A 12,736-nucleotide genomic window follows, 5' to 3' on the forward strand; every position below is an offset into this window, starting at 1 on the left:
TGTTAGCCCTTCTTCTCAACTTTTGGCCCAAGTCTAACCTACACTTGTTGACAGTTGAGTGTAGGGGACAATAGAATTGTCCGAAGAATACGGGCCGAGTAACTTTCATAGGGTAGTTCTATATGTACACACAATTTAGAAATACACCTATCGTGTTTTTTTTTTTTTTAAAAGAACTATGAAAAGGAATTTTTTTTTTTTGAAAGCAATTTTTTCCCTCCTTTTTCTTCCCTTATCATGAATTCAGTAGAAAGTCAATGATAAATATTTAAAAAATGCCAACATAAATAATCATAAGGAAAATATAGGTGCTAGAGGTTCCAAGTCAAATAATCATGGTTTTTTGAAACTTCAATATTTGATTAAAATCTAGAAATCTTGTTGGTGAAGTGACAATTCATTATATGTATCATATAATTTGACAAAAATTGAGGAATACAAATAGTAATTGGAGTCCCCCAAGTATGGGAAAAGGAAACGTTATGAAAAAAAAAGAAAAAAAAAAAAGAAAGAAAGAAAATTACACCTAGGCCACCCTTGTTCTTTATCTATTTATTTTTCTTTTTGTTTTTAGGTGAAATAAACCACCCTTGGTCAAATCGATTGCAATTATGAAATTTAAATCCACTACATCAAAAATTGTGCATTCCTAATGTGACTAGGACCTTTTATCTTTATTCATGTTTTATTTTTGCTATTAATTTTGATGTCGATGACATATATAAGGAACAGGTACACCAGATCCTTTCGCAATTCCATTTAATACAGTCAAACCTCCATATATTTGGAAAAGAAAAAAATAAAGAATATTGACACCCTTTGCTAGTTAATGTTATTGGAAAAATATATAAAAAAGACTAGAATCACATTCAATAAGCGAGTTGAGTTTTTAAAAATATTGATTAAAAAATAGTATTTCATTCACTAAAAGTAAAAATTTATAATCTATTAGGCCTTTAAAGGTAGAGGTGGCAATTCGTGTCTATGTGTCGTGTTCGTGTCGATCCATTTAATAATTGTGTCAAAAATACTCAATTTTAATCCAATCCATTTATTAATCGTGTCAAATATCTAAAACACTAACCTAACCTGTTTATAAATAGGCCAATCCAATACGATCCGTTTAACAAGATTATTTTAACAGATCGTGTTGATCTATAAACCTATTAATCTGAATATTGACCTATTAATCTAAAAATTAATCTATTTATTAAAAATTAACATATTAATTCAAAATTAATCTATTTATTGAAAATTAACTTGTTTATTAATATATCTATTCTACTAACTTGAAAATCAAGCTCCCTGTTTGAAAATAATTTAAAAATAATAATTAAAAAAAACATAAAAATAATTTAAGCATTAAAAAAATTAAGATACAATATTTAAATTTCATAGTAATATACCCTTAAATTATATTTGTAAATCCTAATCCACAATATATAAATCTCAATACATGTGCTTTTATAAAAAACTACTTTTATAAAGTTTTTTAATTTATAATATTTTCTATTTATTAAATAATATATTATGGATAAAATTATAATTTAAAATTAAATTTAAATGGGTTGTAATAGATATATAATCGTGTTGGGTTGAAACTGACACGTTTAATAAATAAGTCATAACGGATCAAGTTCCAGTTAAACGGGTCAATCCAAAAATGACACGATTAATAATTGTGTTAAACGGATTGATCATATTATGATCCGAATCCATTTATGATAAATCTAAATCCATTTATTCCATGTTGTTTTCGAATCGTGTCGCCGTGTTATGACCCAAATTGTCACCTCTATTAAAAGGCATAAGGTATAGCAAGGTGGAGCTCAAGCTTCAAGCCTTATAAGCTTAGGTAAGCCTATCCAAAGCATAATAAAACATTTTGCTATTTTTATATAATTATTTAACTATATAAAATCATTAAATAAATAAAATAATTTAAAATTTAAAATTTAAAATATATATAAGTAAATATAATGATGTAAGAAAAGCCTCAAATTTTGAAAGGCCTAAGGCATAGCAATGTAAAGTCAAAATATTAATATAGCGGGGAATTTGGCCCAATGTCCCTTTTAGAAGGGCTATGATGATATATACCCTTTCATCGGTCAACTTTTTTTTTTGGCCCTTTTATATCCATTACATTCTTAAAAAAATTTTGAAAAACTTGTATGTCCTTTATTTTAGATTTAATGTAAGGAAACCTTTTGTGGCTCCTTTGATTTAGCTTCTGGGTTCTCATAAAAAACCAATGCTGAGATTAGAAAGAGAACCAAATCTAAAGACAACAAGCTTGAGTTCGAAGAAAGCAATGCTCAGATCTTCAGGCTAATGCTCGACGATGCCCATCTTCAATCCCGCCTTTATTTCTACGAGTATCGGAATGCTTTTACCTTCTCACTTGTGGTTGTTTCTTCTTTGCTGCTTCAGAAATACTTGAATGGTGGATCGGAAGAATCTGGATCTTTAGCAAATGGTGGTTTTGTTCCGGTTCTACTAGGATTTGTGGGTGTTTTTAAGTTTCTAACGTTGCTCTCCAAGGTTTCTTTTGAAAAATCAGCGTCAAGGAGGCTAGAGAAGCCGTGAATAGAATTACCAAAAATTCTGAAAATGTTATCAAATTGGCAAAAAAAATTGATTACCGTAGGGCCTTCGGTAATTACCGATGAAACCTACGGTAATCAATTTGTCCTTGCTGGAAACATTACCATATTTCATCGATAATTACCGAAACCCTTGTGGTAATCACATTTTACCAATTTTTTTGCCTCCACAAGTCCCCTAATGTGTGTTAAATGCAACAATATGCAAAATATACATTCTTCAATGATCTTAAGGAGAAAAAATTCCAAAAGTTCAGAAAAAGTTCTTAAATTGCCAAAAACAATTTATTACCATAGGGTCTTCGGTAATTTCCGACGCAACCTACGGTAATCAATTTGTTCTTACTGGAAATATTACCGTAGGTTTCATCGATAATTACCGAAACCCCTGTGGGAATCACATTTTACCAATTTTTTAGTGCTCACAAGTCCCTTAATGTGTGTTAAATGCAACAACATGCAAAATATACTTTCTTCAATGATCCTAAAGAGAAAAATCCTCAAAAGTTCTGAAAAAGTTCTCAAATGGGCACAAAAATTTGATTACCATAGGGCGTTCGGTAATTACCGATGAAACCTACGATAATCAATTTTAGCTGCTGGAAATATTACCATAGGTTTCATTGGTAATTACCGAAACCCCTATGGTTATCACATTTTACCAATTTTTTGGCCCCCACAAGTCCCCTAATGTGTGTTAAATGCAATAACATGCAAAATATACATTCTTTAATGATCCTAAGGAGAAAAAATCAAAAAACTTCTGAAAAAGTTCTCAAATTGCCAAAAAACATTTATTACCATAGGGTCTTTGGTAATTACCGATGCAACCTACGGTAATCAATTTATTCTTATTGGAAAAATTACTGTAGATTTTATCGGTAATTATCGAAATCCCTATGGTAATTACATTTTACCCATTTTTTGGTGCCCACAAGTCCCCTAATGTGTGTTAAATGCAACAACATACAAAATATACTTTCTTCAATGATCCTAAAGAGAAAAAACCCCAAAAGTTCTGAAAAAGTTCTTAAATGGGCACAAAAATTTGATTACAGTAGGGTCTTCGGTAATTACCGATGAAACCTACGATAATCAATTTGTAGTTGCTGGAAAAATTACCATAGGTTTCATCGGTAATTACTGAAACCCCGATGGTTATCACATTTTATCAATTTTTTGGCCCCCACAAGTCCCCTAGTGTTTGTTAAATGCAACAACATGCAAAATATACTTTCTTCAATGATCCTAAGGAGAAAAAATCCCAAAAGTTCTGAAAAAGTTTTCAAATTGGCACAAAAATTTGATTACCGTAGGGCCTTCGGTAATTACCGATGAAACCTACGATAATCAATTTGTCTTTGCTTGAAAAATTACAGTAGGTTTCATCAGTAATTACTGAAACCCTTATGGTAATCACATTTTACCAATTTTTTGGCCCCCAAAAGTCTCCTAATATGTGTTAAATGCAACAACATGCAAAATATACATTCTTCAATGATCCTAAATAGAAAAAATCCCAAAAGTTCTGAAAAAGTTCTCAAATTGACACAAAAATTTGATTACCATAGAGCCTTCGGTAATTACCAATGAAACCTATGGTAATCAATTTGTAGTTGCTGAAAAAATTACCATAGGTTTCATCGGTAATTACCGAAACCTCTCTGGTTATCACATTTTATCAATTTTTTGGCCCCCACAAGTCCCCTAATGTGTGTTAAATGCAACAACATGCAAAATATTTTCCACTTTATTCGACAGTTAATGAGAAATGGAAGATGGTTCCATTTATTCGACACTTTCATATCCATTTATTTAAATACTTTCCACAACTGCACAATTAATTCCCTCCTGACTACTCTCTTTTGGACATACTACCATAGAGCCGCATTTTAAAAGAGATTGGAAGAAACTTTCAAGCTGGGAATATTCTCCAATTTAAAACTAACTAAATTTCAATGCATACCATTCAAACAAGTTCAAATGGTCCCAAACTAGAAAGCCAATATTTGAGAACTCAATTACCATCCATTTAAATTCTCATCCTTCTTATTTCTTGCTTTTCCACATCTCAAACAATATGGAGAATTTAATAATGAAATTGGATCCTTACATTTCATCTTGACATGAGAATCATGTAGAAAAACTAAAAACTAAATCTGAATTAGCAAGAGAAAAATGTACAAGTGTTTTATGAATAAAATCTAGAGAATATTACAACTCCTGTAAAAGGCTCTGTTGGTATCAATCCTAATTTGACCCAAAGTTCCCCATTAATGTCAAAATCTCGAACACCAATTGGCACCACAATTGGTATAATGCCAAACTTCAGTGACAGACTATAACGAATACAGATTTGATATCTGGATGAAATCAAACGAAATATCTACGGTTAGTTACAATATTTAACATACAAGTTTCAAAGAAAATAATTAAATACCTAGGGTATCCATAAAGAAGTATAAATGTTCAAATATAACAATTGAGGCAATAGCTCATACCCAGTAATAATAGAGGAAAGTAGTAAAACACACTTGCCTTCATGAACATTAAGGTAAGACCCAATTCCGTGGCTTGTACCATGTCGATAATCAAGACCATTTTTCTATAGTGGAACTCAAGCAAGAATGTCTAGGGCATTACCTGTAGGAAAATGAACATGTACCTTCCTATCACACAATTTTACAGGAATATGGTCAATACATTTCACTTAAAATGAAATACATAATTTAAAAAATAAAATAAAATATCGTTGGTTCCATTAGGAAATTGAGCATTCCCAAGTGCAATATGACCCTTAAGGACCTGCAAAATGAAGCAAAGAAAATTACTTTGCAAGACTTGAAAAAATATAATAATAATAATGACAATAAAAAGGAAAAATAAAATAGATTAGCACTTACTGCAGTATAGCATGCTTTAAATAGATTAGCACTTACTGTAGTATAGCGTTTTCAACTATATCACTTTTTAACAAGAAAATTTGAAAGTAGTTGACAAAGTAGGAATTAACATATCCATGTCAAAGTTCATTTTAAAGTGGAAAACCCTTTATTTCTCTTGATATATTGGAATTTGTTATGCATAGAATGTCATGCTAGCTTTTGAAAGTGGTTGCTAAAGTAGGAATTAGCATATCTATGTCAAAGTTCATTTGAAATTGGAAAACACTTTATTTATCTTTATATGGTGAAATTTGCCATGCTTGCTTCAAAAGCAGGTTGTGCCCATGCAATACAACTTAAGATTACCACTCATGTGCATAAATGACAATGTTAGAGATACCTCTTTTGAAGTTCACATATATCATATAGAATTTTCAACCATTACCATTTATTATCATATAGAATTTTCATTTGAAGTTCACACTACCTTTTTTACTACACGAAAACTCTCTAGCTTATCGCTTGTAATCACCTCTGTCAGTTTAAGTGTTTGCCTGCAATCATTGCATCATTATTTGATTAGTCGGTTTTGAAACTGCACAAGCAGAGCATTGCATGCAGACACATAGAAATATACACAAGCTGTGTACTAACAAGTTGTTTGATACAGTTTATGTCCTTTTACATTCCTCTTTCAGGCAATATTTAGGCCACAATACATCTCAACTAGTATTTCAATCAAATGTTAGATGTTGCATAACAACCTAAAAAAACAAAAAAACAAAAAACAAAAAATGAACTTACAATCGTTTTTTCTTAGTCACTTCGTCTCCCTCCAAGAAGTAACCAGAAACCCCATATATCTCCTGCATCTATATATGCACTAAAAGCTTAGACATCTTTTTATTTATTTATTTATTTTTTAGTTTTATTGTTTTCATAAAAAGCTTTTCCTCCAAATGGTATATTGACTACTTGTCCAAGAAATAAACAGATGCACAAGTTTCACGAACTACGTGCTTATCCAACCAGACAAGATATTGCACCACTACAATGCCATCTCGAATGTTTGCTTTTTTCAAACCTTCCAACTCCACTGGGTTCTAAGTTTTTAAATTATCAGTTGTAAATAACAAAAGGAAAAATTAGAATTCAAACCAAATAATTGATTGCAAAAAATTTATTCATTCTAAGATATCAAATTGCAAATAGAAAATTAAACGTGACATGTTTTTACTGGAAAATGAACAAAAGTCAAATCCTTGGATAAAATCATAGGTTTAATTATATCAAGTTTTTAAACATTTTAAATTTCCTCATTATAAAGGGTTGTTTGACTATTTGAGGGCTATCTCTAATTTGCGTTGCCACCTTGTCTTTTAAAAGGCAAGGTATAAAGTTCAATAAAGCATCTAGGATAAGAAGTAACCATCCCTTGAAAAGAACAAACTTGTAAGAACTACCAAATTTAAAAATAACTTCTTGTCTTCTACATATTGTCTAAGAAATATGAAATGGACATTTTACATATTACATCTTGACATATGTCCAACTGTACGCACCAATCAAAATATGTATCTTAAATATGAACAGAAATCCATGACAAGAAATGCACGGTCAAGTTTAACATACCTATCAAACATGCTCTGTAGTATGCACCAATTTAAGGTCCACCCAAGGGTTTTAGTCAGTATCAAACGATGGCACTTTCCTTTTGAACCAGATTTGACAGTTGGACCAGCACCAGGAGTATAGAAGAAAAATAACCTCAAATTTTTCTTGTTTTTGAAAAATTGAACACATGGTGTACCCATAATACCAGCTACTTCTGCTATTTCCGGATTTTCCTCAATATCAGTTTCAACAAAGTGTACATTTTGATCAAACTCTTCAATCATTGCCATAAAAGAAAGTTATTAAAAAGAAGTTACTGCATTCTATATGAGGCATCAACACTAAAATAGACAGATATAGTAAAGCATGTGTTTCTTCACACAATGAGATGTTACCACATAAAATTGGTTTTTCATCATGTCATCCCAAATATTTCTGGCCACCTCCAAATCACATTAGACATCAATCATTGTAAGAGTTGATAGTGGCATTGAGATTGAATGTCATGCAAAAGTGAAACATTTTTTTATTTGCATACCTTACTAAGAATTGGCTTCAAAGTCCTACATGGACCATATGTTGGAGCTGTATATAGTACGCATATAAGCTTTGGACTTTCATGGTACAACTTACTTAAAAAAAGGAAAAAAAAAAAAAAGGAAAGAAATTTTACATGATTTGAACTAATAAAATATAACAAACTCTCAATAAATAATAGAACACAATATTCATTATATAAATATAACATCAAGGACAAAGAAAATACACCTGCCCTTTATGTTTTGTAAGAGTAATGTCAAAACCATCCTGAATGTCCCAGTCTGTGAGTTCCTTCTTAACCTCCTGAGTTTTGGGATGTCAAAAGTAAAACTTATGAGGCCAAATTTTAAGGACATTCATAGAGCTCAGAATATAACACAGCTTTGAATTGAAACTAAACAATAAAATTTCTATAATGATTCATATGCATTTAACATTATTGGAGAAGAATAATTGAAAACCAATTCAATGCATTATAATTTTTCAGATAATAATAAATTTTTTTGAGAAAATGAGATTTGCACTCTTCATGTTATTTAGTTGTCAAAATTTTGTCTTACAGCCATAGCAACATTAATGCAGCTGTATATCGGACTTATTATTATCATATAGCAAATACACCTTCCTTTCACAGCAAATTTGTTTTAGGTAGATTACCACCAAGAAATATAACTACTATCAGAATTCTTATTGTGAATTACCTGCTCTATGTAGAATTCAAATAATCAACTCACAGAGTTTACTGTAGTTGATAGAAGATCTTCAAAACTCTTCAACTAAGGTGCAACCATTATGCAGAATTTGTTAGGAGTCAAATTTCAAATGTACAAAACTAGTATCTCAACCTAACCACAAAAATTAAATGTTTTTCAATGTAGAAAACATATGAATATTAATTTGAGCAACAAATGAAATATAATGTCTGACTCTTATCCAATATCACAAGGCAAAGAATATTAACTCCAAAATATCTGACTCTTATCCAATATCACAAGGCAAAGAATATTAACCCCAAAATATATAATCTTCTTGATGATTATTGGAGAAATTTCCAATTGGATCATCAAAATTTACAAGTGGGATAGTTTGGGGGGGCTTAATATAGAAAAATGGAATAGACCGTAAAATTTTCTAATATGTGATCATCACATTCTGCCATCGATATGTATTTACAGCAACCTAAGAACTAAAATTATGATTTAATATATACCTTTTTTTCTTGAATGAATCATGACTAAAAACTCTGTAAAGGTAAATGAAATAGAAATATATTCCAAATATTTATATCTTTCATTGATAATAAAGTTGTGTAAAGTTCATTTAAATATACTTTTGGTTTAATATTATACCTCCTTTTTTGAGCCACCAATCTCCACAATAACTTATTATGTCTTGGCAAGATGAAAAATGCAATCCTAAGATAAACCAAGCCCATGAGTTATGCTTTGAAAAAAACATTATAACCCATTGTTACAGATGCGTGTAATATATATATATATATATATAATAGTTTGTGCATGAAAGAAATAAAAAATAGGGGCGTAAATTTACTTTTTCACTAATTAAAATAGAAGATCAAAGAATAGATTTATATATCGCCTTTAGGTAATCCTATCCATAAATGATAGAACCATTTGCTTTCAACTGTTAAAAAGTCCATTTATTTTTCCAAAAATACCAACGCATAAAATAGAAATTTCACATAAAAATTAAAAGTCATTCTTCCATTGTTTCCAATGGTACATTTCAACAACCCAACATCCCTTATGTTCAATCAACATCTCCAACTAGATAAAAAAAAGTAGTGGTTAATCTCTAGTTGATCATAAAACATATTGAAATTACCTAAGAATTCATAATTCATATTAAAAAATATATATATAGTTTACAATCAAGTACCTTGATGAATGTTTGGAGTTGAGGCAATGGATTCAGAAAGCCATTGGCCTTAGATGTTGGAATTGTTTCATAGACAGATTTGAAGAAGCAAGATTTAAGGTAGAGAGGAAATGAAAGATAGTCAAACTAAGATTGAAAACTGTTGAAAGTACATATATGTGAAAATCTTGCTAATCATAATAGTCTGCCTCAAAACTATATCTTCTTCAATATATATATATATACATCATAGTCAATATTCTCGTACAAACAAATAATCATTGAAACTAAATTTAGAATCTTATTCAAATCTAAATTTGTTTTAATTTTGAAGATCTTAAAAAGCTAATAGAAAAATTATGACCAGATTCAACAATCTCATTATGATCATATAAGAACAATTGCTTCCCCTCTAAAAAATTCCCAATATTATGTTTTACTTTTTCCACAAAGGTCATAAAATAAAACTGATACTCTAAAATAATTCCCAAAACTATGTTTTACTTTTTCCACGAAGATCACAAAATAAAAATGATATTTCCTATTAAACAGCCCTTTGTTCTTAAACCTCATTCATTTTTCATTCAACGTCTCCATCTTGATATAAGGCATTGGGACTATAAATTATATCTCCAAAAATATAACATATCTTTCACATTTTTCAGATAACTTTTAAAGACCATAAAAACCTATAATGAATCAAATGAAAATTAACAATTACCATTTTCTTCTTCCAATATTGCAATACCTGAAGGGTGGGTCTTAAAATGATGTTTTATGATGCTATTAATATCTATGATGTTATCGACTTCCACGGTTGTCTGTCCATCCAGTTGTGGTCTATTCGGTTTTGAGGTGCTTATAATAAAATGAACAAAGAAACTCTGCATCTCAAAGCATCCACTCCTTCGCACTTGGTTAACTCGCCCTATCTCCTTGACCCATCCCCCCGATGCCAAAATCCCAAACCCCCATCTAATTATTCCCCAACAGCTGATAAAAACAAAATAAAAGCAGACCCAGAAGAAGAGAAGGAGGAAGGACCAAGGGTTTTGTTGTAGATCTGCTCGCCGACCGAGAAGAATGCTAAGGCAGTGAGTCCAAGGCCAAGATCCAGAAGAATGTGGCAGAGCTGAAAGAACTCTCCGGTAGCTACCTCACCATTCTCTCTCACTTTCTATTCCTCTATTCTTCATGCCCTGTTAAAGGGAAAAAATGAAATAGCTTTTCTATTTTAAAAGGGCAACTTAGGAATATTAAAAATTAAAAGGGTAAAACGAAAAAATTTGAGAGAAGGTGGGTAGATTTCGTTAAAGGCTTTCCAATAGGAGTATAGGGCCAAATTCCTCTAATATAGCCTGAGTTCGAGCCCATCTAATTTTTGTTGGGTTGCACTTAAATTTTAGATTTTTAGTACATATTCAGCCCCAAGCCTGACCCATTGGACTATCGGTGGAGCCAGTCCAAAGTCCAGTTCAAAATCCAGCGAGATTAGCTAATCCAATATAATTTTATACTTTTTATTTTTATTTTTATTAAATATATTATAAATATGTATTATATGTTAAATTCTGTTTATTTATTTTTCGTTATAAAATAAGATAATCTATTAAGAGTAATTTTAGATTCACCAATTTTATTAATCAAATATTTGATATCTAATGACTTTGCATTATTCATTGGATTTATTTTCCATAGTTTCAAAACATTTATTAATATATCAACCATTAACAAAATAACAAAATCAGTCAATATAAAAGAATTTAGTTAATAAATTTGATATTTATTGCATTGTTCATTTATTAAGCTATTTTTTATTTTATTATTATAAAGATATTTTAAATAAAAGAAAAATATTTTTGAATCAAATTTTAAGATTATAAAAAAAATATTAAATTTAAGTTTTGAACAGAAATTTGAGTCCGCTATTGAAGCGCAAAGCCCAACTTAATACCTGTAAGCTTGGATAACGAATTTTGGATTTGGCATATTGGCTGGGCCAACCTGGCTTGAATTAGAAAAAAACCCAGCCCAAACGTGCTAGAGCTTGAATTTTTGGGCTTAGATCCAGCTGAGCAACTTGAATTTACATCCCTAATTACCATAAGACATGCAATTAACATAAATTGATAAATATTTATTTACAAGGTTGACTAAGCTGGTATGCTTCCTATACCTACACATATAAGGGTCGTAGGTTTGAAACACCCCCTGTCCCTTTCATAATAGAAATTATTATAAAGAAAATAATTTATGGAAACATTCCAAGTTTTCGACAAAGAATTATCAAGCATCTATTTAGAATAAATTTATATAAATATCATACTTGTTAAGTTTCCAACAAAAAATTAATCTCAAATCATATATACTTTAAGCTTACAAAAACTTAATAATTCTTACAATATAGAATTGAGACTCCCACCCATTTTCTTTTGAAAATGTAAAGTTTAATATTTTATAATTTATTATTATTACTATTATTTTTGAAAAGGTAAATCATCTGCCTAAGGATTTTACCAAATATTTATTTCTGCTTTTTTTAACACTAATTTTTCTTCTTTTTCTTTTTTCATTTTTTTCTAATTTCTCATAAACTAAATTCTAACTCTTTTTTGTTTAAAAAAAAAAAATTTGATGAAAAAGGCTCTTGGCTTATGGCGTCAAGGTGTGCATTAGGCAATAAACACAATATTAACTGCCTTTTCTCAAACCTTGCCCCAAAATGAAGCTTTTCTTCCTTCTTTTTTTTTTTTTTTTTTTTTTTTTTTTAAGTTTGGAGGCCAGGCACACCTCTATAACATTCTCTATTAGTGGAAAATATGAAATATAAATTAAGGGGATGTATTCAATTTAAAATTTGATGAATTTAAAATGAGCTATAGAATTTAAAGACTTTAATAGATTGTTAAGGAATTCTACAGACTCCATAAAGATTTTATAAAAATCTAACGAAATCTTTGAGTTTAAGGCTGGATTTCATATTGACAATTTCACTGTTAAAATTCTTTCAAATTTATTAAAATCCATTATTTTTTAAAGTCTTTTAAAATCAATAACTTTTTAAATACCATCAAATTTTAAAAGAATTCTATAAAGTCCTAATTGAATACACTTAGATTTTAATGAACTTTTATAAAATCTATCAAAATCTGAATTGAATATTATTAGACTTATATGGACTACTTTAAAATCTAAATCGAATATCTCTAAACT

General features: G+C 29.9%; 1 protein-coding gene across 3 annotated transcripts; it reads right to left on the reverse strand.

The window, feature by feature from the left end:
- Positions 1-5,149: 5,149 nt before the first annotated feature.
- Positions 5,150-10,824, reverse strand: LOC125422880 (uncharacterized). 3 transcript variants are annotated; one of them, XR_009639098.1, is made up of 4 exons: positions 7,874-10,824; positions 7,124-7,737; positions 5,979-6,045; positions 5,150-5,411 (listed from the first exon to the last, which is right to left on the reverse strand). XR_009639098.1 is itself a non-coding variant. In XM_048475293.2 (3 exons), exons 1-3 carry the CDS (start codon positions 7,393-7,395, stop codon positions 5,313-5,315), a joined length of 438 nt encoding a protein of 145 aa, XP_048331250.2. In that variant the 5' UTR covers positions 7,396-10,824; the 3' UTR covers positions 5,150-5,312. The 3 variants fall into 3 exon arrangements, 1 of the variants encoding a protein (XP_048331250.2); XM_048475293.2 differs by having other exon boundaries at positions 7,124-10,824; XR_007241380.2 differs by lacking the exons at positions 5,150-5,411; positions 5,979-6,045 and adding an exon at positions 6,162-6,594 and having other exon boundaries at positions 7,124-10,824.
- Between the last annotated feature and the right edge of the window lie 1,912 nt (positions 10,825-12,736).

Source organism: Ziziphus jujuba, chromosome 5 (assembly GCF_031755915.1).
Source record: "Ziziphus jujuba cultivar Dongzao chromosome 5, ASM3175591v1".
In the NCBI taxonomy this organism is placed as follows: Eukaryota; Viridiplantae; Streptophyta; class Magnoliopsida; order Rosales; family Rhamnaceae; genus Ziziphus; species Ziziphus jujuba.

What these genes read in the sequence shown, in the direction of transcription:
- LOC125422880 (XM_048475293.2), bottom strand. Translation starts at nt 7,395, where the DNA reads ATGGCAATGATTGAAGAGTTTGATCAAAATGTACACTTTGTTGAAACT. An exon ending in CTACAGAGCATGTTTGATAG is followed by an intron (nt 6,046 to 7,123) that starts GTATGTTAAACT and finishes CAATGATTGCAG; the next exon opens with GCAAACACTTAAACTGACAG. An exon ending in GTTTTCGTGTAGTAAAAAAG is followed by an intron (nt 5,412 to 5,978) that starts GTAGTGTGAACT and finishes TTCATTTTGCAG; the next exon opens with GTCCTTAAGGGTCATATTGC.